Source organism: Heliconius melpomene, chromosome 18 (genome assembly GCF_056956725.1).
Source record: "Heliconius melpomene rosina isolate 202511_hmr_F chromosome 18, ASM5695672v1, whole genome shotgun sequence".
In the NCBI taxonomy this organism is placed as follows: Eukaryota; Metazoa; Arthropoda; class Insecta; order Lepidoptera; family Nymphalidae; genus Heliconius; species Heliconius melpomene.
Genome location: NC_140406.1, coordinates 3,902,227 through 3,929,320, shown reverse-complemented (window position 1 = coordinate 3,929,320; position 27,094 = coordinate 3,902,227). Strand labels below are relative to the sequence as shown.

Here is a 27,094-nt window from a genome sequence, read left to right as displayed (position 1 = left end):
TAGTGTAGTGTAGTGTAGTGTAGTGTAGTGTAGTTTATGTTAAACTTAAATTGCATTTCTTTCAATATTTATAGTAATTAAACTAACCACAGAATATTCATAATATGTCCTTATAAATTATAATAGGAAGTCCTGGTATTATACCAAAATTTATTGTTTATTCCAACTCATTACCGCAAATAATAACCTTACGAATTCCCTTTCCGTACATTATAAGAATGTCGTAGTAAAAGTCATATAAGCGGACGTATGAGGTGTAGGCTTGTAACCGCGATCAACTAACTCCTGCGTTCACAAAGTCCCCGATTTTGAATGCAGGCGGTCAACGCATACCGTGCACCAGTAAACGTAGTATATAAAACGTAGTGTATTAACCATCGTACCGTGAAAAGCAGGCTTCTTAACAAACACTTAGAATTTGTGCAATCTACAATGAGAAAGAACTCGTTTCAATTTACATTTACATAAGGAGTACTAACTTAGGAAGGTCAGTGTGCCTGTAGGTTTCGGAACAACTGACGCATTTTCGTACTTTAATTTTGGATTAGTGTGATCTAACGCGATGTGTGAAAGACATGTTTTAGTTTTTTCCTTGGTGGCAGTGATGCTGGTCTTCGTGAACAGCTCCTCGGCCCGTCTCGCGCGTAAGTTTTACTTTTTCTATTGGCGGTATCTTACGAATTCTCAATGAATGTTACTCTATTCGGATTTGTCGGATTTTTATGATTATTAATATTAGTAGCTACAATTAATTATATTTTTTGCGAACCAAACAAAAATAATTTCAAATAATCCATAATGAATTTTGCCTTTGAATATTATTGTAATTATATTACTTGTTTCTATTTAATTATAATTATTACAAACTTTTTAATTCTTATGAATTCAGAAAGTTTAAATCCCGCTACGTTCAAATTTATATACGGTCCCTAAAATTTGTCGTCAATATTAAGTGATATGATGAAAAACATAAACTGGACAGAGCCATATTTTGGCCTTGGCATATGACCCAGCGTGTTCCAAAATAGTCACAAATACAATGCAAGGTAGCTTAACAACGTATGTACCTACGTGTTATTTACTAACGTTACTAGGCCTCACGCGAATTTTAAAGTGTCGTCTATACTTTTACAATATATACAAATAAGTTCATACAATATTATTTTAATTTGTTGTAAGAAATCACATAAAACATGCGTGTTTGTATATGAAAGATTTGGATTTGTGTGATACGAATTATTGATAAAGTATATTAACACATATACTTATACCTGATAATTCAAGATGTGAATCTATGTCCATCATATAGCTTAAGGTAGTAAGGCCACGGATGGGTATGTGAGGCACAGTAGGTTCAAAAATAATATTAATGTATTTATACTCAAATCTAATAAATATGAGATCGATTCTGTCTCATAGTTAACTAAATTCTCATATGAAACGCTTATATAAGCAATCCTATATTAGCTCCAAATTTCACTTACTCAGTTTGACGTGTATTGTTTGGATTTCATGGGATATGTACAGAATGTGTGCCGCCAAGTTTGAAATGTAATATTTACTTGAAAACTTGCCGGGAACTTTTCTAATTAAGCTTAATGTATTTAAAATATATCGCCATACGAATGCCCATGCATATATTATACTAATTATCGCATTAAGAACATATGTGGCGTTGTTTTTAATCCTATATTGTGAAAAGTGTGAGGGGTGATTATAAAAAGAATAACAACTGAGATCTTTCATGGTGATTCGAAACCGTCGTGTTGCAGCATCATAGGATCTGACTGTCAACGTGACAGCTGGAGGTTTTGATTCCCACTCGAGGGAAGGAATTATTTTTATATTCTCACTAGCAACAAGACAAGGCGCGGTGTTAAATTTCGCCAATCATTATGCAATATCTCTAAAATTGAAAAGTAGGGAACAGAGTATCTTAACACTAGGTTCCTATATACTTTGCTATACAACTAAAAAACAGGAAAAGAAAAACAAAAATAATAACCGAAAAACTTAACTGATTTTCGCAATATACAACTTGTACGTAAAAAACTGCACATAAATGACACAGGTTATACCTACTCGTACACATGTCCATTCTATTATTATAATAATCGCCTCAACAGATCGCGTGCATCAAACGCGATACTTGAAATTGGCCAACACTGTGGCGCGATGTCGACTTGCTAAACTTATGATATACTCGTAGTTTGCGATTTATGTCACAAGGCGTATATCCTTATACAAATACAGTATATATTTGTATATATAGCAAGGAATAGTTAATAGTGATAAGTCACTTTATGTTCTATTTATACACCACACTTACTTATATAAATATATATTAATTAAACGACATTTACGTTTAATTATAAATAACTACTGCTTTAAGAAATATTTGTGCCAGCAACTATTCTCAAACAGACATGTCTCATCCACATTACAATAGCGATATAATATAGAGTGTATTAAATAATTTAAAATATGAAAACTATGAATAAAAGTCTATTCTATTCTTTTCTGTTACCTATTACGGACCACAATGTCAACAATATTTTCTGTTAGTAACAGCCTTAATAATGGTAAAAAAGCGGCCAAGTCCACGAAACGACGCCATAAGTATGCAAAACACATGCACCATATCCATAAATCTGTGTGAAATACCCTTGGTGTTGGTAAAAAAACAAAATATAAAAGACAATATCGTAAATAAAATGACTCCATTAAAATTTTTTTCCTGTTCAAAATGAATTTGAAATCATTTTTTATATTATATATTTCATAATTTTGTAGTTAGGAAAGACAAGTTGCATCATATTGTGTACAGTACTTGGAAAAGATTTTAAAATGAGATGATGGAATCACCTGTCACCTTGCTTATAAATTTGCAATATTTATTTAGCGATGTTTATTTTTATAATATTGAAAATGCCTAACATTTTATAATCATTCTGTTCTATCTCAACAATGATTCGCAAGAAACCACATACATACATGAGACCAATTATTTAAGAAATAATGTATCTACGTTGTAATATGACAAAAGACCGCCATTACGGTTGTTTAATGTTAAGATTCTGTAACGGCTGCTTCGCAATGCACATGTTTATCTTTTTAAACAATTTTAAGTAGCTTTTATGGAGATAAATGGTTAGCAATTTAATATATTATCATGAATGTTAAATTATTATGAATGTTGTCAACATTTTGATATTCATAAAGTGTAAAATATCTACTTCACGCTGTATTCTGCATACAGCGGGGTAGGCAGAGGGAACCTAGTGTTGAGATACTCCGTTCTCCACTTTCTCAATACTGGAGGTCTTGCGTGTTGAGTGGCGGATCTCTTCTTCCAGAGCGAAGAAATGAATATATAAATTTAAATAAATATTTAACTTCCGCGAGTGGGAATCGAACCCACAATCAGTCGCATTTTTAGTTGTGCCCCTCCGCCACGACTGGCATCAATAAAATATAAAAACTATATATTATAATATAAATAGTATAATAAAAAATCTCAACTTTAAAAATGAGCTTATTATTATAGTTTTAAATACAGCGGGAACAGGAGTGCCTTGACACTACCTTCTCAAATATAATGTAGTTATTGAAAAAAGTAACATTTGTTTCCAGCTGATTTCATTCACCCGTGCAACAACACAGAATCAGCCTGTCTAATACAATCCACACAAGATGCTATCCCAGACTTCTCTAAAGGCTTACCACTGCTCGGAGTACCACCACTAGACCCATTTGTTATTGATGAACTTCCGATCCAGTTGCCAGGAGTCAAGGTGACCTTCTTGGATGGAAAAGTGACGGGCCTTCGCAAGTGTCAAGTGCTAAATGTCGAGTGAGTTGGTTTTTTGTACTAAGTGTAGTAAGGATAGTTTGTAGATTTGTAGAAAAACTGCAATTTGGTATTGCAACGGGCTGGGATTCGGTATATTCTGGTGTCTACATATAAAAAAACAGACGTCTTTACGTATGTCTAGCGTCCTCCAGTAAGAACCGTAGTAGATTCTTATTTTCACTCCGTTTCCCATTTTATTTCCATTTAAATAATATAGCACGTTGGGTGAAGGAACCTAAAACACACGTTGTACAAGCAGACCGGAGTAACGAATATATTTTGAATATAATAATCTATAATTAATATTCTTCTTTTAGATATTAGAATAAAATTTTAATGACGTGATAGATAAAATTACGTACTTTTGTTATTTGATAAAATTCTTCAATATTTATAACATACTACATATTTTAATATCTAGTTCACACGTCCGAGAGACGTGCCATCCCAGAAATGCGAGATATGTATAAGATAATATTTCTAAAATTTACCTTGTCCTATTTACAGAGCATACCTGGAAAGAAATATATTTATTTTAGAAATAAGATGCAACATAACTATCAAGGGAAAGTACACGGCTGTTGGGAGGTTACTTTTATTCCCGATAAATGGTGAAGGCGATTCAAAGATTAAAATAGGTAAGTCATATATTTATAGGTAATCTTTAATTGTTGTTAGCTTTAGCTACGTAAAATTATATATCTACCCTAAAATTCATTGATAAGTCACCATGATTTCTATTGAAAACTTAACATAAAAAACGTCTAAAAATTATAAATATATTATATTTTCATGTTTAAAATTAGATAGAATAATATTATAAATTTTGTTGTATAAGACCTTGTAAACAATTAAAATCTATATATTTTTACAAAGGCAAACTAATTCGCTTCTTATATTACAAAGCCAAATTAATTAGCTTGCCATGCCACATTATTGTAGCATTTGATAAATATAATTTTTACTATTATATTCGCATTGCTATAGCTTGTAGCTGCGTAGTACGTACTGCTAAAGTTAGAGTAGAAATTTTGCTTAATTTGTAAATTAATATCTAGTTGTTTTATTTCCATTTTTCTTAAGTAGGCAGAGAGAACCTAATGTTAAAACACTCCGCTCCAAATAGCCGCCAGGCTAGGGTTTTACGTTCTACTTAATCATACATTTGCGTTCTTATTATTTACACTATCAAATCGAAAGTCGCAAATTTATAAGCACACAGTAAACTTTTTACGATTTTTTCCTTCAAATTACAGTGAACTCTGTCATAAAACTGAACATAAAAACCAAGTATTTTAAAGATACGGAAGGACGAGACCACTTCGGTATAAGAAATTATAGATACACATTCGACTATGGCGACAGAGTCCATTATACCATCAACAACCTATTCAAAGGGAACCCGGAATTGAGTGAGTATCAATATAATTTTATAGCATTTGATGTCATTATATGGCCTCTTGTAATAAGAAAAGCTTCCAATCACACCAGTGGGAGAAAAAAGTCAATCAATAAAAATATTCGAACTAAGGAAAATTCGTTATTTTTATTGTTCTTGAAAATTTTTGTGTAGGGTTTTTATATATTGAAATACATTCAATAAAAAAAAATTATCAAGCAATTACAAATTATTGAAAATTAAATATATATTTGAAAACAGCTGTTTGTAAAACCATATTGTTCTAACATTGTTAGAACCTACTACTTATTATTAGAAATTATTTGAATATATTAGAACATTTTAATTATTTCTGCTTACTATAGCATTCATATAATATAAAATGCTCATATTTAATAAAACATGAAGGTATTTATTACGGACATGACGTGAGGGAATAATAATTTATCAATATAATATAATTTTTGACAATAATGAAGCTGAAAATGTAGGCTCATTAAATTTTATGTGTTCGCGAATTGCCTTTTGTGAATTGAGAGCAACGAATGACAAACTTATGCATCATATAGTTCCCGCAAGCGAATTAATTTGAAAGCGCCTACGAAACTTTCCGCCTGGCTACTAATTAATCCATGAGATTCGAGATGAAAATATACGGTGAACAACTTTATAATTAAAGTCGGTGTAAACCGTTTACTTATATTTTTTTATAACAAAAAACTGAAACGTTTTTACGAATACAATTATAATAAAAATAGATTTTACAAGTATCATAAATATAATTATAGATTGAAATCTCTATCAAAAGTTTTTTGTATGTAGGTAATTTTCCAGTGCCAGATAAACAACATAGGATCCGCCTCTCAACACGCAATACTATTTGTAGATGGAAAATGAAGGCCCTAGTTATACCTACATATTTTATCAACATTTTAATCGCCCCGTTTCTTTTAATTTTCCCCGTTTATAGCAGAGCAGGCAGAGAGAACATAGTGTTCAGGTTCATCTACTTTTATTGAGGGGAACACCATATCTTAACAGATAGGGAAAACAAAATTAAGTGTAAATACATTTTGGTTCCACTGCCCGAAGATCAAAGTTGTGTATGGCCATATTTATAAACTGCTTCTTAGTCTAAGATCGATCTTGAGATGCCGTTTTCATTCATAGACCTATAATTTATACCTATATAAACGGCATCTCAAGATCGATCTCAAACTTGAGAGAGGTTATATACGGGCATTACATACACCTATGTTAAACAACTTATTCACTTTAATTTCAGGTAACACAGTCTTACAATTCTTAAATGAAAATTGGCGAGTGGTAACAGAAGAGTTTGGCCAACCAGTAGTAGACTACGCTATGAATGTCACCATTGAAACTGCTAAGAAATTCTTTACAGCAGTCCCATACGACGAGTTGCTGAACGTACCCATACCAAAGTATTAATTATATTGTCCAACTGCATGTACTGTACATAATTACGTTATTTAGAGAGTAAGCTTTATTTTTTAACTACATCTATTTTTTGAGAAAAATTCGAGAAAACTAGAGGTTATTTTAGTAAATATCTAAACATACTATAATATCCTGGACATAGAAGTCGACCAAAGATGCATAACTAAGTTTGGATAATTATTTTGGAAATTTATTTTGAACGGAGTAAGATATTACATAAATATGACAAAGTCTACGGTACCTTAATCTTTATTTTTAAGTACTTTAATTAATCAAACAGTTTTATTTCTTCAAATTATGTATTTTATGTTTACCTAGTGTTTAAATATACTTATGATAATATTATAATATATAAGAATGTGACAAAAAACCATTCAGTTTAATTTAGGTGACGTTTAAAATTGGATTGCGTTGTTCTCTTTACATATATTTAAAAAAATTATCATAAAATATGTTGTAACTTAGCGGCAGGTACCGTTTTTTATGTACCATGTTCTTTGTAACTGAAAAAAAAAATAGATTTAAAACAAAACCAATTATATATATACTTTCTGCTAGTTATCTATATTTTCAGCTAGTTATTTATATAGATAACTTATCCCGGTGTCCCTTAATAAAATTTTATTAACGAAATGCTTCACTAATTTCTGTATTAATGTAGAGAATACATAATTTCAACTGTTTTAATATGAATTTAAAAAATTACAATATATGAGTTATCTCACTTCAAATACTACTCATCCGCTTATGCTATTTTTGCTTACCTTGTAAATTTTATTTTTCTTATTTAACATTGTTAAATATCTTTTAATAATGATGATGACAATTAAATATATGTTATGTGACTTTCAAAATAAAATTTATATTAAGTTTTGATATCTGTATAGTAATTGATGTAAAGTAAGTATTTCTTGTGTTATAACATATTAATTAAAATATAAATAATCAAAATAACAGAAATGTGACTTTTATTGACAATTGCAAACTGTGAGACTGACTATACAAAGGATAATTGTAAGTTCGAGCCCATTCTGTGATGATTTAATTGGTCGAACAATATAATTATGTAGGCCCTGACTCCCGACTGCTGAAGAACTATTTTCCTATGTTATAACTAAGGCGACGCGACAGGTTCAGAGCTCCATTCCCACTCCAGGAAATGAAATATTAAATACTTATTTGCATTTCTTCCCTGTGGTGTAGAGGCAAAGCTGCCATTCAAAACGCAATGCCTTTAGAATATCAAAACCTTAGCCTACCTTGCTACATGCGGGATTCATTGAAAAAAAATTGTAAATTTCTAAACACCTGTTGAACCAGTGGAATACTTACTGAGGTCCCCATTCCATAAACGACCGTTAAAATCTGTTGATCGAGTTACACAGTCAAATCGAGATGTATATAAAAACAATAAACACACATATCTGTGAATTTGCTATTTAATTTATTCAGGCACTTCTATTGTTTGTTTAAACACAAACTCAACATTCTTCAAAGCCGATTTTACATGATTCTAGAGAATTTTGTCTACATCTAGTTTTAATTCTAGCTTAAGTAACAAAAGTTTATATAGCTTATAACTTAAAAAAATTAACAAAGTGCGGTTCACATTTTCATTTTCTCGCTCTGGTAAAAAGAGAAAACACACGGTTATGTTCCGCCATTTTCCGTACCTTGCTATATGTTAGATACATTGTTAAGCTAAAAATGCAAAAAAAACAGATACGATGCTACCGTTTTAATAAGGCTTACTAATTACCATTTTATTATGTTTAAATTACATAAAACGTTCTTCCTGGACTTGTAGGCATTCGGTACTTTAAATAAATCTCAAAATGTTAATCTTTGGCCACGTCCGTATCAGTAACAATAAACGACCTCGTTTCCAAAAAAAACATAATCTCTTCCCTACATAAATCTGTGCGGCATGTAAATTCAGTGAAATAAATTCGAAGTGCATTTTCGTCTCATACTGATTTAGTTTCTACTAAAGTTTTAAATTTTAGATAAAAATTGTCTAAAATCTGAAAGCTTGAAAATGTATACCAACGTAAATGTATTTTATCTAGATCACTGTATATATCTCTAGGCATAGCTATGATTTAAATTAATAATAGTAGATTATTGAAAATTATTATTATAAATATTATATAAATAATAAATTAATTAATGTTTGAAATCTACAAAGTTAATTACAACCGTATAAGAAAAGAGGGATGAAAAAACACCAAAAAATTTAATGTATGATTTTTTTAAATATTTCTATGTTTCTAATATTTCAAATATTTCAAAATACAATATATATATATGCACATGTATGTTAACATACTAATAAATAAATAATTATTAATAATTACATTGACGCCTAACATTAGTAGACTCTTACATCGATTACAGAACTTTGCTATTAAGATATCGCTTATCAATTACCTCATATCTATATTTAATGACCCATTAGTCGGTTAATTGTGCCAATGTTTAGTTGATATGTTGCGGTTCAGGTGGAAGCTGATGAGTTATTATTAGGGTATGTACACACACATGTTCATACAGTATTATATATTATATATATGTGAACATTTTCTTTTATAATAAGAGGCCGTCGTAGCGCAGGATGAGTGCTTTGAAAAAATCAGCTAAAAGTAGGGAAGGGAGTGTCTCAACTCTAGGTTCCTTCTGTCTATATAGGGAGGATAGGGTGTTATGCGCGGGAAATTTCTTCAATTAACCCAAATATAAATAATTTTTTTTTTACATGAATACCTGCAATTATATGAAAAGTATATAATTGATACAGAATAAATGAATATAAATAAATTATAACTTCGAATAATTATAAGTAATGTTATTAAAATAATAAATATATATTTCAAGATGTAGTAACTACTTAATTATGTTACTGACTCAAGACGCATATCTAAAATAAAATTATAATCTAGTTTTAAACTAGTTTCGGCTACGCTAAGTATAACTTAAAGAACAATCATCAATCTTAGCAGAAAAAACAGCATATCTATTTGAGATTTTTTACCTCCATCATAATTGTTATATTCATAATAACGTTCCATAAGAAGTTGTATAAATATGTAATGCTGTATACTGATATTTGTTGTTCGTAATCTATGAGGTATTAATTATTTAATTTCTTATAGAAATTACAGAAAATTCCAAATCATTGGTTCATCGTTCATCGTAAAAATAAAATTGAATTGAACTTACGTACTTAAGAACTTTCAAACTATATTAGTAACTACTTAACATTAAGAATGTAATTTTCATAACATCACTACGTAGTTATAATCAACGGCAAATTTCTTTAAATATCTCCGTAACTCGACACTCCCTTCCTCGGATTCAGCTTAAAGATACTGCGTGTGGCGGAAGTCAACGCTGCACAAAGCAAGGCAACGTAATTAATTCATTGCCATAGTATTTCTACTACAACGAAGTTTTTATGCCTTTTCCACTAATTTTGATAAAAATATAAATATTATATAATAAGTTCTTTGATTTTGACGATGATTCATATTAAATGAAACTATTTTAACCGGATTAATCGCGTATATTTTGGATAATATATTCATATAAATATTATATTTTTACAAGAATGAGAAAAAATATTTAATAACTGTATAGTAATTTAATAGTATCAAATAAATTTGTAAAAAATAAAGTATTTTTGGTCGCTATCTATTTATACTTTGCAAAATATTTTAGTAATTTACATTTTATTCAAATAGGATGGCTCAGTTTTTTAATTACAACCAATCATATATAGCAGTGTTGGCAGGTAAGACTAATTTACTTTAATTAAAAGAATTATAAAAAATCATATTATATCTTCGTTAGATTCACGGAAGTCTTCAAAGTCAAAATATTTAAAAAAATATTGAATTTCGTATTATAAGTTAAATACTAAAGTTTAAATATTTTTTTAAAAGGCAATTATAACAAGTACCTACCTAATTGCAATTTTTAATTAAAATGATTAGGGGAGAGCGGGGCCAAAAGTTCCGATTTTTTTTTAACCTCAAATATTGCTACGAATACTTGATTTTAGTATTTATACAATATAATCAAATTAAACTTACATATCTAGACTTGCAATTAAAACAGTAATTTGGGGTATTCTTTGTAAGACTTTTTTATTATGAATTTTTTTATGACTGAAGTCGGAAAGTAACAACTTACCCCGACTTGGGGCAAGTTGTTAACAGACCGGGGTAAATTGTTACCATATCTTTAAAGCTATTATTTGCAAAATAAAAAACAATAAATAATAGAACAAAGCCTGTTTGTTTAAGGAATAATCAACAGTATCATAATAATTACCAGGCTTAAAAACAAATCTTTTTTAACCGACTTCTGTAAGAAAAGAAGATTATCAATTTGACTGTTTCTTTTTTTTATGTATGTTACTTCATAACTTTTGATTAGGTGAACCGATTTTGATGTTTTTTTTTTATTTGAAAGGTAGTACTTCCCATGTGGGAAGCAATTTTTTTTTGGTCTATTTTTGACAATGGTATCTATGAGAAAATCACATAAGTATTAAATTTGTATTGGTACGTGTGCGACAAAATGACGAATAACTCAATATCACGCCAACCGATTCTAATGATTCTTTTCTTATTTGAAAGAATACACTTCAAGGATAGTTTGATGAAAGTTTGGTTAGGTTCTGATTATAAAATTCGGTCAAAATTGAGAAAATTTGTTTTTATTTTGGTAAATATTACTTATACTGGAATAGTTACAAAGGAAAACTTTGTTAAAATTATTGTCAGAAGTAAGATTCCCCATCGTTGCATTTCTTTTCAACCAACCTTAAAAAAAGAAGTTTTCATTTTCAACCGACTTCAAAAAAAGAGAGGTTCCCAATTCGCCCGAATATTTTTTATGTATTTTCTTGTTAATATACCAAAATGTTAGTTTCCACAAAAATAATACCTAATTGAGTCAAATTTTACATATCACAACAGATGCCACTCGTTAACAACCACTACCACCACAACCAACACTCGTTTAAGAAGTATTCTTTTAAGGTTACTTATCACTTAAAATCGTGAAAGAATTAATTTTGAACAAAAAAAAACCGAGCCGAAAAACAACGGAAGTAAAAAGTAAAAGATAATTTTACATAAAATAAAACTTATTTTGATTTTGTTAAACCAAAATAATAAACAAAAAATTTATACCTTTAGGTTTTCGCACTTAATATGTATATGTAATTCTTTGGTAACAGTTTTTATCTTATTCCTGCAATCTTTGAAAACTACATCCGCTGCTTTTTGCATCAACTCATATGACACATAACCTCGAGTTGATTTCCGAGCATAAGTCCGCATGTTACTAAATTGCAATATTTTTAGTATGAAAAATTACAATATTTACATCCCATTATTGGTACAAATGAATTGGCGAAAGTTTTTCGTCACAACAATAGGTCACAACATGCCCCAAACAAAGGGTACATCTAGCCCCAAAAACACGTGTTAAAAAAAAATGAAATATAAATAAGATATAGAAAACATAAATAATTTACAAATAGTGTTCCGAAATAGTAGGTAATATAATGTTAAAAAAACACTAACATACTCGAGGCTAATCGTTAAAATTTGTGAGATAGACCCAAAATATGAAATGCAAAAATATTTACAATCGTGCACCAACGACACCCGTGTGCTATTCCATTGGTTTCGGGTGCCACTGGATTGTTCAATATGCTGGCCATGGGTGCGCTATCACATTGCATTTCACTATATGTTTACTAAATATTCCTATCACTTTTCTCCGCGAAATTATTTCCATCGGAACAACTTACCTCGGTAACTTTTAGCCCCGCTCTCCCCTACATTTGTTATTTCTCGACATAAATAAGTAATTCATTTTAAAGCCATTATTATATTTTAATAAATTTGCTGCATTAAATTCTACTTTACTATTTAAGAAAATATTTTTTCAGCAAACGCGGGGTTGTGATGTGACATTTCCTCGCTCTACTAACGAGGCAAAGCGCGGCGTTAAATTCGGCCACTCAACCACCACGCTATGCCTCCAGAATTTGGTGGAAAGTGGGGAACGGAAGTGTCTTGATGGGAACGAAATGTCTTAACACTAATGATACAGCGTGACGATAAAAAAAATAATCTATAAAAGGGTCGCATATTATTATATAAATTGGCGCGAAGTGCGGAAAAACGTTAAAAATTTATTTAAAATGATATAAAATAAAAATATAGAGGTTTAAAGAATACAATAAATAAATATATTGCGGGAGTTCATTTTCATGTTACTTAAAAATATTTTTATTCCATTCACCGTACCGATACCGAATCAAAATTTTATCGTGATTGAACAGTTCGAATATAAATAACAATATTTATTAAACAAACGTGCAAAAAACATTATTTTTATATTAAAATATATTCAACAACGAATTGCAAGCATATTTCCTTTTGTCTTAAATTTTCACAAAATAATATTTTTTACATTTATTATTATAATAATAATACTTCCGCTAATAACTAAAGTACTGTAGACAAAAAATATATGAGCATTGCATTTTTTGTAGCCACCTGTGTACTTATTAAGAAGCGAAAATTAATATATCGTGAGAAGCTAAGTTAAGGTCCTACGTACAACCGGTCCCGTACAATGCCAAATTGAAGGCTTAATATCTATCAGTTAGACGATATATAGTAGTTATTTGCTCCGCGGCCGGTGCAGAGGTAATTCCACTGTAAAATCAATTTAATTATTAATATATCAAAAATATATTAAAATAATGATTTTGCGAGTTGTTTCCATCGCCTTTTGTGTTGTTAGCTGCTTCTGCGGTGTGGGATACGCAAAGTTAGCCCGTAAGTAGTTTTTGTTTATATTTAATTTTCTTTTATTATTTTTTTAGTTATTTTTTTTGTAAATTATAGAAATATGGATATGAATTATTTATTAATGTATACATTATAGGTATATAATATATATTGTAATAATTATAATTTTCTAAATTAAATTATTTAAGGGAAAAATAATTGGTCATAAAAAAATGTTTAAAAGGAACTGGAATATAGAAATTAATATTTTAATTACAAGAAAGTAAAGAAAATTGAAAAAAATATAAATGAAATACTTGAAATACTTATACTATAATATATATTTGCTTGTAGCCAGAATTGATTTGATTTTGATTTGATTGAGTGGCGGAGCTCAAAGGCTTTTTCTGTCTCGAGCCAGAAAACGAAAATAATAATTTCCCCGACTGAACATCGAATAATTCAGAATTTTTAAGTTGATAATATTTTTACTAAAGTTGTATAAATAAAGAAACGTGTTTTCGTCACTAACCCTATTGGGATATATAAGTATTATAAATGTGAAAATCTGTGAGCATCCTCATCATGCTTATTCGAGCTTCAAGCGAAATGTAATGAACTAATTTAGATGAAAGTACAATAATATACCTTAATACATATATCAGACTAAGGCATATGTTAAAATTTACGTATAGATTTTGTATAATTTGGCTGTAATCTCACAGTAAATAAGAGGCTTTGGGTCGCTAGTGAATCATAAAAGAAGGTAATAATGAATCTGTCTTTGACCTTTAATATTTCGTAATATTCGATATTATTGTACCGTGAAGACTCGTGAAGAATTTGCGGCGTTAAAGTACATATGAGATAATACTATGTAATTTCAAAGTATGAGCATACCGTCATGGGGCAACAACACAGCGTCTTCCAGCGTCTGCGTGGCGGTTGTAGATACAAATCCCATTCGCAAAACAAATATCTTCATTTCCTTAGATATTTCATGTGTACAAGACAAATAGCGTGGCGATAAGTTCTGCTATACCAATATTTTGAAAAGTTGACGGAAAAACTATATAAACCCATCGAAAATTCAGTTTATTATAATTAAAGATTTTTTTTATGGCTAATTAATATAATATAAGTACCTACTACGCAACAATTAAAGCAAATTATTTTTCATTTAAAAATTCTTTCAAATTATAATGCAACCATTGTGTGCCTCCAAGGACGTCCCAACTGAACTTCTTAGGTTTTTTTTAAATGTAAATTTTATGACTTAGAACAATTATTCTAATTGAGCACGAATAATATGTCAAAATATATAATATAAAAGTTATATGTCAAAATATATAATTTAAAAGTTATATGTCAAAATATTTTCAAAATATTACAACTAAATAAAAAAAATATTCATATTACAAAACTTCTATTTCAAATTAAAAATAAGAAATATTATTAATACACATTTTAATGTATCTAAGATATTTTTAGAGATACCTACTACAGAATATATGTAAATTAGTTGACATATAAAATTATCAACAAAAAATATTAAAATGTACCTACACTGCCTTCACAGTGAAGACAGGAGGTGAGACGAGATCGATTAATTCTATACTATTTTTATTTATATGCTTTAAAATTATTATTATTATATTGCACAGTAAAACATATCCTTTCAGCACGAATTTGTGAATGACCAGGCACTAGACCAAATACGCACCAACGCCTGGACACCTGGACAAAAGCGCTTGCCGCAAACTCCCTTTGATCGATCTCCAAAGGTTTGGTTTGGCGCAAGCCCTCGTAAGTTGTCACAAGCTATGCTATGCTTAGCATTGCATATTCCCAATTCACACGTTTGTATTGGTAGACGCTTACCCAGGCTTGGCAAGCGTGCAAACAACGTTTTAAAGGTTTTGCTTACGTGGCAAATTTCATACAAAAAAATGAAGCATAAACGCATATATCCTTCCTTCCAAAGGACCGTAGATTTCATTTAACGCTTCCGTTGTTTTCTTTTGAGGTACGGAGAAAGCGTTATTGAGCTCTACCAATTAAAGTACAATATCCCATTAATGCAAATTGAAAACAGAGTGTCTTAGCACTAGGTTCCCATTCTTCGTTCATTAATATATAAAAAAATAAGGATATCTATATAATAGGAAGTATGTACATTAATGATTGATGATGATAAATAATTAGTAGTTTTAAAATATCATTATTTTCTGCCCTTTGTTGGTTCATGGTCTTTACTAATACAAAAAATATAATTGTATAATTGTTATAAGGCATATTGTTCAAGGTACTGGTAGTATCACTTTTGACAGCATGGTAAACCGTAATTTAGTTTTAATTACAAGGTTCCTCCTGAATGAATGCCAACAAAATAATTAGCTTATACAGGGTATATAACAGGGTAGGTACGGGAAGCCTAGTGCTAAGACACTCCGCTCCCCATTTTCCTCTAAATTCTGGAGGCATTAGGAGGAGGAGCAATAAAATTGTTTTTTTTTTATCTGGTGGGAATCGACGTCAAAACCCTTTGCGTTTACATTTACATATTTATACCCTTTATGCCACTACTGGCCTTAAGTCATAATGCACGACTTGCATTTATTAAGATAACAAGTGTAAATTCTAAAGAACTTAACTAAAAACTTTATTATAAATAGATAAAATCATTAATTAATCTCCTAACAAATGCTTTAGGATCTATGTGCTAATATGTACTCGTATTAATAATATTATATTACCTTTAGGTCAGGAGAGGTCTCTAGTTGTTTTCTTGTAGAATAATTTTATTTAAATATATATTGTATATTACTAGATTGCTAATTAGAGTTTTTATTGAATAACTGTGATATAACGACTGAACCTAAATTACTACTTTATAGTAATTACGTTTAATCGATATAAAACAGGATAAAGATTGATTATTATGGAATCGTAATCAAAGTAACAAAGTAAATAAATATCAAATTATTTAATACTGTTTATAGCAAATTATAAATTAATTTTATTTTAATTGTTTTCTATTAAAAAATTGTTTTCCATTATATTTATATTATACGCAGTTTTCCTACTATAACCTAATATTATACCAGTACAGTAACAGTTATTATTTTTTAGATAGGCCTCCACGAAAACAATACGATAACAATATTAAGTTCAAGGCGAAAAATAAGTTATAGTGGCTAGAATGTATGTTGAAGATTTCATCTTAGCTAGTAGTTTGTGCTTTATCAACGTGAAGATAACTGCGAGAGGTCAACAAGATGTGAGAGCCACTGAAATAAAACGAAGTCTAGAGAACTATTCGCGGGTTGCTTTATTTATAGGGTAAAACCCGGATAGTTGCCACACTTTTTGAAAAAGCTCTTTTGTTAGAAATGTATACCACTACATTACCTATTCAATGTGTGTTCTTAAACATAGTATATTAATCTTCTAACTTAGCCAATTTTTTCAGATATAAATATCATTAATTTTGAGTACAGCCTGTTTTATGTGGCCTCTAAAAAAGGGGATAGTTGCCTACTATGGCGGATACTAGCCTAACGTTAAAAATGGTTCGGGGGATACTTGCCTGTCTATTTTTTTTTTTTCAAATAAAAACGAACTTATATTAATTTAAGTAATCACTTTTTGTTATTTAATACAATCTTTCATTAAGTATTAATCAAAGTCAATATAATTATAAAATTACAACAAAATAGACTCCAAAATGGTAATTAAGTATCCAAAATAATAATTAAATATTACTATTTATTTTAAAGGTAGAACAACAATAAAAATAAGAATTAACTTTAGCATAGCATCTATTAAATAAGTATTCAGTTCTAATTACTTACTGAGATCCTTTATAATTATTACCCAAACAACACTTAAAAGTACTAAGGTTTTAAAATTTTAAATTTGAACATGTAATTTTTTAATTTAAAAAAATAATTCAATATTAATATTTATCTTAAATATTAAAAATAATTATGGGAATAACTTTGGCATTAGTATTGATTATTACCAGAAGCCAAGGTTTTCAATTTGCCACATCTCATGCAATGGTTTTTGAATATTGTACAAGTTTCATGCAACCACATACGACACATTTCACATTGTATCCAATCTGATTTTGATTTAGTTAAATTATAATTTTCAAAACATTCTACACAATAATTATCAACTTTAACTTCTTTGTTGGTATTTCATTTTTTTGAATTTGCTAATTGATATTGCTATTTTGAATTTCTTATGGTTCGAGAGGATATGCCATAAATCCGGGATATTTCATTGATACTTTTTTGTTTTTTATATAGATCTTCGAACGCAAGTGATAAGCTATCTTCTGTCCAGCTGATGTGGCGCGGTACCACACCTGGCTTTCGTTTATACTTGCGAGGCATTTTGCTGTTGAGAATTTATTTTATTTAAGATAAACTATAGTAAAGCCCAATAAAAATATCACCAAGAAAAAAAGGTAAAACCAAATGAAAAAAATAACTAAGAAAAAAACCTGTTTGCTCGTTAAAATGTGTAGTTACGGATAGTTGCCCCAGGGCAACAATCCGCAAAAGACAGTAAGGCAACTATCCTTTTTGATACGGATACTTGCCCTTTTTATTTACAAAATAAATAAAGCATATTTAACAACAAAACGTTTATTACAGTGCAATTTAAACTCTAATGCAATCAAAGAAATAATTATTTTTCTGAAACCGCAATTAATATAGTTACAATTATATTTAACGGAGATTACTTGCCAATATAATTCTGACGCTCGTCAAAGCATCGTCGCGGAAGATTTTTACTCACACGGACAAAACTCGTGCACCTACTTCGACAGCTGATGCGGCACCGAGTCCTACGCGGGGGACGCTTCTTATTATGATCAAAAAGAAACACTGACAACACGTCTAACATAGAGCATTTGAAACTGAGACAAGTATCCGTCCGAGGCAACTATCCGGGTTTTACCCTATACTGTACCATATAATTATTGTTTTTATGAACGAAATGTTATTCATCTTTCTTATATTACATTTTTCTGTAGTTGATTTCCGCCATAATTAAAGGCGTAAAGTAGGCAACGGAGTACCTTAACACTAGGTTCCCTCTGCCTGTTGTGTATGGGATATAACGTGAAACTCAAACTATTAGTTGAAAATAATATTCTAGAACATACTAGATATAAAATATTAATTTTAATCAAAAAGATATAAGTTATAAGCATATTATAATTTATAATTGCAAAAAGTTGCAATTGTGTTCTACCTAATATAAATTAGGTAAGAAATAAAGCGCTAATTTATTATATTTAAAAATAAATGTTGTATAAATTTATGTTTATTTATAGTAATATAATATTTTTAATTACTTATCCTTGTTTTGACTTGTGACTACAAAGTCACGAGTGAAGGTGAGCATTGATTTTTTTAAAGTTTACACCTTATGCAGGCAGTCAAATAGAAACAACAAAATAATTCAATAAATTAAATGTCACAGTTGGCATTATAACATCTTTTGTTCTTATAAAAAAATAACAAATGTTAATATGTATGTTTTTTTAAAAAAATGCCAAAGTTTACGACTTTATAATGGAATTTTTTAGCACGATTCCATGATATGTTAATTCCGTATTGAATAGTTGTTTATTTTTAGTTTCAATTACGTATTTTTTTAAGAAAACATAATTGGAAAAATTTTTTTTTTACTTTTACACAATTACTTACATCCAGTAATTGCTTATTTATTATTAATATAATTTTTAAATATTTTTTTTTTTCTTTACGGACTTTAAAACATACTTAACTGTAGTTAATAATTATTTATTCTAAATTCCAACCAAAGGCGTATATTCATATTTCAAATCCCGAAACTAGGCTCTTTAAGGTTTCAAGGGTTTTTCATAAGTTTCAATAGGAACACAAAGTGGACTTATCACAAGCTTATGTGAAGATGAAACATAATAACACCTACAAACTGTTGTCTGTTTATATTAACGGTTACGGGTTTATTGAAATTAGTTATGGAAGTGTGAATAACACATAACTATTTTAAAAAACGGTCAAATGCGAGACGGACTCGCTCACTGAGGGTTCCGTACCAATTTCAGGACTATAGGTCAATGGGAAATACAATTTATAAAAGTTGACAGATTTGAGTTGTAAGCGTATGCATTCATTTTGTATGAAATTAATAATAAACATGAATATGTTTTTGTCAATGATATATCAATAAACTTGCAGTTTCCGGATTTTTTCCTTTATTTTTATTGTAAGTTCTTACTTCGTGCCATATTTCATAGCTGTAGGTGGACGAGAAGTAGGTACCCTATAGATTATGATTGGTGAACTCCATACAAAAATGCGGCAAAAAACATGCATAAATGTCAATATTTTTGGATTTCTTTGTCTTAGAAGTTTGATATGCTCCAAGGGACCGTTAACTTTTACGTTGTCTAAAATACATAAATTCAGAATTATATTAAATTAAGCTTGATACCTTACACGATCTCGAGAAAATAGGGCTTGACAGACGGATAGACGGACAACGAAATAATGCTACAAGGATTCTGTTTTACCCTTTCAGATACGGAACTCCAAAAAACAATAATTTAACATGAAATCTAAAATCTGTGGTATTATCTAGTACCAGACCATTAAGTTGTAATGTAATTATCTTCGGCTCTTTGTTAATTCAATTAAAAATAATTGTATATATAAAAAAATCTTCTTAAACTTGTTGGTAATTTATAAATTCTGTTATTTATCATTAAATTTTTAAAAATCCAAACTGTATACAAGATATAGCAGATTCACCATTTTCTGTCAAATATCCGAAACCTTGCGATTGCGCGTTTAGTGACGGGCATTAACGCCGCGATTGCGAGTTTTTTCATTACCAGAGCGATGACAGAATGCAAATTAAATATCTCATTTCCCCGAGTAGGAATCAAATCCACAACTCTTGCTTATAGTCGAACACTTGTGCCCCTACGTCACGGCGGCCTCAAATTACTTAGTTAATTAAACTAATGAACTAAGCAATTATTTTTTAATAATAACGGAAAATGAAGAACACACCTTTGACATACAATATTATAGCTTCAATGTTGCACCAATACATTTTATAGATGCAGTACTAGTATCCAGCAAATATGTTTCACAGTACAAAAAAATGTATAAACAAAAATAAGTTTTAAAAGTATTAGTCGTAAGAGTTGTTATCCTTCAAAAATATTAGCGTTTTCTTAAGCAATGCACGGTGCTAGAGGTACACGGATTCAAAATGCAATTATAGGGTATTTCAGTTGTGGAAAGCTCTCGTAAGACTTTCATACACGATGAACGTGCACAGTGTGGCTCGGAAGGATATTATAATTAAAATATTAATTAAAATTATATAAAACTATTTTTGAAAATGAAAAATACAAAATTATATATGAATTCACATATTTTTCAATTTCCGTCGATATTTATAAACATTTGTTTCGTTTTAAAGAAATCAATTAACATACTTACATACATTTATTTAAATACATAGAAATTAAATAATCGTTTTAAAGAATTCTGTGTTTTATATTGTTTTAGAAAAGCCGTTATTAAGAAAAATATATGTAAACAAAGTTAAAATAATATTTTTTTTATGTACCTACCTACCTTACTATGTAATAGGTATAAATAAACAAAAGGGATTCAATTTATTGCTTTAGCACATAAGTGCTAAACAATATACCTACTTGGTCGTTTATATTTTGTATTTACATAATTTTATTTACGTTTTAAAGTGTAAAATATACAAAAAAAATTTTTTAAGTCAATACTTCAAATATTGACTTGATGGACTCTCTATTTTTTTTTACTATTTGTAATCGTACTTAACTTATATATGTAGTTCATACAATATGACCAATATTTTTTTAATATTAATCTTGAAAAAGGTCACATTACTCACTAAATATTATTGAAAGTTTAATATGAAAACAATTAAAATTTTGTGTACAATATCGAAATGTTACTTGTTTGTCCTCGATTTATGTAAATAAATGCTGACGATTTAATGGAATTGATTAAATTAATGTCATTTTAGATGACCGATCTAATTTTATACCGTGAGGCTTCTATAATGTAGTAAATATAAAATGAGATTCTAAGTAGTCCTCCATTTTCATACATTCTATCTAGTAAAAAATATAAAAAACCTCCATAACCAAGCAATTTCGTGTTTCTTTAATTACTATGACATACATAATATAGTTCAGAATAAAAGCGAAAACATTTGTTTATGTCTACGATTATTAAAGTATTTTTCAATAATTTAATAGTTTCACTTAATTATGCGACCTATCTAATAAAAATGATATTAATTATTAATAATAATATAATAATATTTTCCAGCGGACTGGATCCACCCCTGCAATGCAACTACAAGAGAATGCCTAGTGAAATCCACGCAACACGCTATACCGGAGTTTGTGAAAGGCATCCCCAACCTGGGCGTGCCGACTTTAGATCCTTTTGTTATCGAAAAGTTGTCGATACCTCTCAATGGACTCAAAGTCACGTTCTACCAGGGAAAAGTTACGGGATTCAAGAAGTGCATCGTTGATAACGTTATGTGAGTTTATTTGTTTTTTCTTTTGGATTTTTTCCAGCCTCACGCTTTATCCTGTAAGAGTAGACAGAAAGAATTTAGTGCCAAGATGATTCATTTTCTACGTTCTTGCATCCGAGGTAGTGGCGCAACTCAACGCTGCGTTTCATCTTATCAGAGGGAATAAATAAAAATATTTCAAAGCTCTAAAGTGATCGAACCAATAACCACTATGTTCTCAGCCAGACACTATCGCACTGCGCTATAATAGCATCTTATATTTATACCAAGATGATATTTTAATCTTTGTAGCCTACTTATAAAAATAATTTATACTACAAAGTAACTATATTCTGAGGCGACCTAAATAAAGACCGAAGTGTAATGAGATTGACTTCTTACTGAAGACCTCAATCTTTAAATTCTCCAACCATTTGTACATCACGCTATCTTTTATTGAATCATTAAATGGATTACTTTCACGCATTTTGTAGCGTGCAACATTTATATGGGAAATAAAAATAAATTTATATAGTTTAATAATAGAATATAAGATTTATATTTGTAGCCTGCTTATAGGGATTGAAGTTTCATATAAGAATTTGAATGTACCAAAAAAAATATATATATAGAAACTTAAAAAATTATAAATATATAGAAACTTTAAAGTTGGGGGATTCATACTTTCTTTCTACTCCTGCTTTATTGATGTAGACCTTTACGAAGACAAAGTCTACGTTTAAAGTTTTTATAGAAACTAAAGTGCTAAACTAAATTGTGATTCTAAATATATTTCTATATGGCTTAGAAGTTAGATCCTTAATTTCCGTCACATTAGAATAAAATCAAGAAAAGCAACAATATCCGTTATGGAAACTTGTCTGGAATTTATAGCTTTATATAAGTTCTAGTCGTCAATCAAGTAAAAATGTTATTTAAACTATTTCAGCGAGTGGACGTATAAACAAATTTTGGTTAATACATTTGAACGCCAGATTAGTAAAGGACAAAACTCTCTGCCTGTTACAATCTCTACGTAATACTTTACATTAAATACAAATAAAAACGACTTATTTCAAAAGTAGATCTTTCCCATTTTCCTAATCTAAGTAAATAAGTCAGAAATTTTGTTTCTACATTTAATTACTGAATTCTCTCAAGATGTAACCACGTGACACTTTACGTAGATAAATGATCCCTTTGAACACATTGTAGGTTATTTTAATTAATGTCTACCTTTTACAGAATCTTTTAGGATAAAGATCTACGAGTATTTGACTCCTATATTTAATTTAAGTAATATTTCTTTATTAAAATAAATAAATATATAATAAAATGTATCAATAAATTTTCGGTTCATTCATAGTTTATATTATAATAGTCTTTTTTTTTCAGTTCTAGTAGTAACCTTGAATTACAATATTTCTTAGTTGCAAAAACAAATATGATGCTATTACGATATTAAAATACCCAAAAAATATTTTCATAGTTATAAATATATTTTAATTTTCTCCATCTCTGTTTAACTGTATACGCGATGATATTCATATTCGCTCTAATAAGACAAATAACAGCGTTGAGCTCCGCCGCTTAACAAATAAATCTTGAAACGAAATAGTCAAATCGAATCGTCGATGTGTATAGATGGTGTTAGATGTAACTATTAGTCATATAGAGAGCCTTCGTGGCGCAGTAGTACAAGCGTGTGGCTGTAATTGGGACGTTTGTAGGTTCAATTCCCACTCGGGAAAATTAATTATTATTTATGAATATTTTTATTAGCACTAAAACATAAAGCATATTTTTGTCTATCTATTAACAAATATTACATTCAATTTAATTCATTTACAAACCACATTAAAAAACAAATATTCATAAAATATAGATAACAAGTCTTCACAACATTTTTTGCGCTTAATGTATGGAAAATGAATTTTTTTTTTGCCCCACACTTCAAAATAATAAGTGCCTTCGGAAGATCTATACAAATTAATTTCGTTAACTTTAACGAACTGACCCCATTTCTTTGACTTCGGGCTTGATAAACAATCTTTGCGGTGGAGACATAAGTAACTACTGTTACTGAAAAATAAAAAAATAATAGCATTACTTACAATTAGATTAAAAACAATTTTCTATTATAATTCTATTTATCTGTTTTAGATCGGAATTGGAAAAAAGACATTTTGTCCTCGAGTTTCACTGTAATTTAACAATTCGAGGACAATACGACGCAATTGGAAAAATTCTACTGTTCCCGATCAATGGCGAGGGAGATGCGAAAGTCAAATTAAGTCAGAAATATTTATATTATATAAATACACATAGAATATAATCCAAATACAAAAAACTACTCGACGGATTTTAATAAAGTTTTTACTATAAAATAGCAATTTAAGAGAAAATTTTATACATACAATATATGCATTTTATATAAATACAGTCTATAACAGACGAAATCGGCGGGGAATACTAGTCATATGTAAAACCAAATAACAAATTTAAACAGGATTGAATCTAGTAGAATATTTTTACTAAGAGTTCAGGTTTAATTAATTTGCTGAGATTCAAGAACACTCGGTATAAAATTTATTGCTAGTTTTTGATGTTATGAAATTCAAGTCCAATATTAAAGCCACGGAGAGTTCAAAAGTTTCTATTAGTACTGGCATGTTTTGTGGTCATCAGTTTTCTGTAAATTATTTCTTGAAACAGATTAGAAAAACAATATAATGAATATTCTCATAATTGATTAATATCTATGGTTAAGATGTCAACTGATACACTTGGGAGCAGTGTTTGTTTATATTATTCATATTCATATTAAAAAAAAATCTATATAGGTATAATTAGAAGTGATTTCATCACTATTTTCTTATATAAAAATAATAAATTACATGGTAATTTTAATGCCCCATCATGTCCTCTCGTCTCATTTGGTTATAATTTAAGAAAGTTATAATTTAAGATTTTCATTTCTAATTTAGCCAACCTCAGAATGAAACTTGACATCAACACGAAGTATACGAAAGACGACAAGGGTATGAACCACTTCGGCATCAAGAACTATAAATACTCTTTCGACTACGGCGACCGCGTCGTATTTGACCTTCAAAATCTTTTTAAAGAAAGCAAAGAATTAAGTAAGTAAACAATTTTATACGATATTTACGTTATTTTTTTTCTGTAAAAGTGAACACTACGTTAAAAGTACACATCAGGTAAATAAAATCGACTGATTATGGGTTCAATCCCCACTCGAGGAAATGAAATATTTATCTAAATTTATCATTTCTTCGTTGGTGTCAGAGCAAAGCACGGCGTTGAGTTCCACCACTCAACACGCAATGCCTTCAAATTCTCCCTCCCACTACCCACCCTGCTGTGAGTGGGATACAAGATGATGATGATTGATTTGCTTCAATTTGATTTAATATACATATAGGTAATAGATATTAAAATCCTCTAAAACAAGCAGCTTTTTACATAAGTACTATTCTAAATAAGGTATAGGGAGACACTGTCTGTGAACAATACACCCATCACACCACAACCCACATCAGACGCACCACGCAGACAGCAAACATCACATACAATAGACTTACGTGGTTCATCTTCTAGTTCCTGTACACCAAATTAATCCATCATAAAAGGGGAAGAAGGTGGAGGGACTGTACATATATCGTTTTCACTGAAGGTCTCAGGACGAAAAAGTCGAGTCTGACAATAAGTCGAGTTTCAGTACGCCGACTACGAATTTCATTAGTATTTTATTGAGTACCAAAATGTAACGGTAAACGGTAGGTTCTAGATGTTTACGCAAGAGTTTTATTAGTTGTGATGAAATAGTCAACGAGACATTGACAATACTGTGACCTCTTAATTATGATGTTAACGTGAACTATTAATATGTATTTTTTTAAATATTTGTTTTTCACCTTGCACGTATTGTGGAGTAGATATATATATATAAATCTAAATCATTCTCGTAGGTTCGATCATCTTTTATCCTAAAATGTATTATAATTTTTTTATGAAAAAAAAATTTAAAAACAGTATTCGTTACTATCGAAATTAAATTATTTAATTAATCAGATGAAGCTAGCAAAAAATACGGAAGATATATCTATAGTAATAACACAAAAAGAGACGTTTTCAATAGAAAACAAAATACAGAGAAAATAAAAATATTTTGTAAGATACCTTCCTAGAGTGGATTTCGATCCAATAATGTCAGCTCATCTCAATCCCATCCACGTTAGAGAATTTAATTTGAAATTACTATAGTAAACTTTAATTTTATTTAATATTTTCAGGTGAAACCGTGTTAAAATTCCTTAATGAAAATTGGAAAACGGTGGCAGAAGAATTTGGTAAACCCATTGTGGATTATGCAGTAGAATTAGCACTTAGGACAGTTGAGAAGTTCTTTGTCATAGTTCCTTATGAAGAACTCATAAATGTTCCTCTACCACAGTAAAAATGTGATATAAATTATGTTATTAAATTAGTTTTAAGTGGTACAGTCTATGTTTTATTAATGATCTTGAAATATTTAAACAACCTCATTTATATGCAATTATCAAGATTTCTAAGAGGTAGTCGTGGCATAGGGGCACAAGCGTGCCAATGTAAACACGAGATGTTGTATAAATAAATAAAATATATTTTTATTTCCTCGCTTTGGTAACGACAACACGCAATGCCTAAAGAATTAGGCGGAAATTGGGGACAGGAGTGTTTTAATGGGAACCCATTATCTAACGCAGACGGAATCTGGGCACCAAGCCCAGATCTAAAATGTAATTGATGATTTAATTAGAGACCTTTTTTATTACCTGGTTTCTTTTCGAAACCAGAAAAATATTAACTAGGTACGTAAATAACAAGAGGCCATCCTTATAACCTTAATTATTGTTCCACTCACAAATATTTCTAAATTATAACACTGACGGATAGTTCTAATTATAAAAG

General features: G+C 29.6%; 2 protein-coding genes across 2 annotated transcripts; both read left to right on the top strand.

Moving 5' to 3' along the window:
- Positions 1 to 100: 100 nt before the first annotated feature.
- On the top strand, positions 101 to 7,673 carry LOC146529239 (circadian clock-controlled protein daywake-like). Its single transcript, XM_085201851.1, has 5 exons — positions 101 to 644; positions 3,634 to 3,853; positions 4,361 to 4,491; positions 5,110 to 5,265; positions 6,538 to 7,673. Exons 1-5 carry the CDS (start codon positions 563 to 565, stop codon positions 6,702 to 6,704), a joined length of 756 nt encoding a protein of 251 aa, XP_085057977.1. The 5' UTR covers positions 101 to 562; the 3' UTR covers positions 6,705 to 7,673.
- A 5,669-nt stretch (positions 7,674 to 13,342) lies between these two features.
- On the top strand, positions 13,343 to 26,645 carry LOC146529238 (circadian clock-controlled protein daywake-like). Its single transcript, XM_085201852.1, has 5 exons — positions 13,343 to 13,576; positions 21,925 to 22,144; positions 24,284 to 24,414; positions 25,108 to 25,263; positions 26,437 to 26,645. Exons 1-5 carry the CDS (start codon positions 13,501 to 13,503, stop codon positions 26,598 to 26,600), a joined length of 747 nt encoding a protein of 248 aa, XP_085057978.1. The 5' UTR covers positions 13,343 to 13,500; the 3' UTR covers positions 26,601 to 26,645.
- The last annotated feature ends 449 nt before the right edge of the window (positions 26,646 to 27,094 follow it).

Bases quoted from the DNA above. Each gene is read 5' to 3' on its own strand.
- LOC146529239 (XM_085201851.1), top strand. From the start codon at position 563: ATGTGTGAAAGACATGTTTTAGTTTTTTCCTTGGTGGCAGTGATGCTG. The intron at 645-3,633 runs GTAAGTTTTACT...ATTTGTTTCCAG, and splicing joins CTCCTCGGCCCGTCTCGCGC to CTGATTTCATTCACCCGTGC. The intron at 3,854-4,360 runs GTGAGTTGGTTT...TCCTATTTACAG, and splicing joins TGTCAAGTGCTAAATGTCGA to AGCATACCTGGAAAGAAATA.
- LOC146529238 (XM_085201852.1), top strand. From the start codon at position 13,501: ATGATTTTGCGAGTTGTTTCCATCGCCTTTTGTGTTGTTAGCTGCTTC. The intron at 13,577-21,924 runs GTAAGTAGTTTT...AATATTTTCCAG, and splicing joins GGGATACGCAAAGTTAGCCC to CGGACTGGATCCACCCCTGC. The intron at 25,264-26,436 runs GTAAGTAAACAA...TAATATTTTCAG, and splicing joins TAAAGAAAGCAAAGAATTAA to GTGAAACCGTGTTAAAATTC.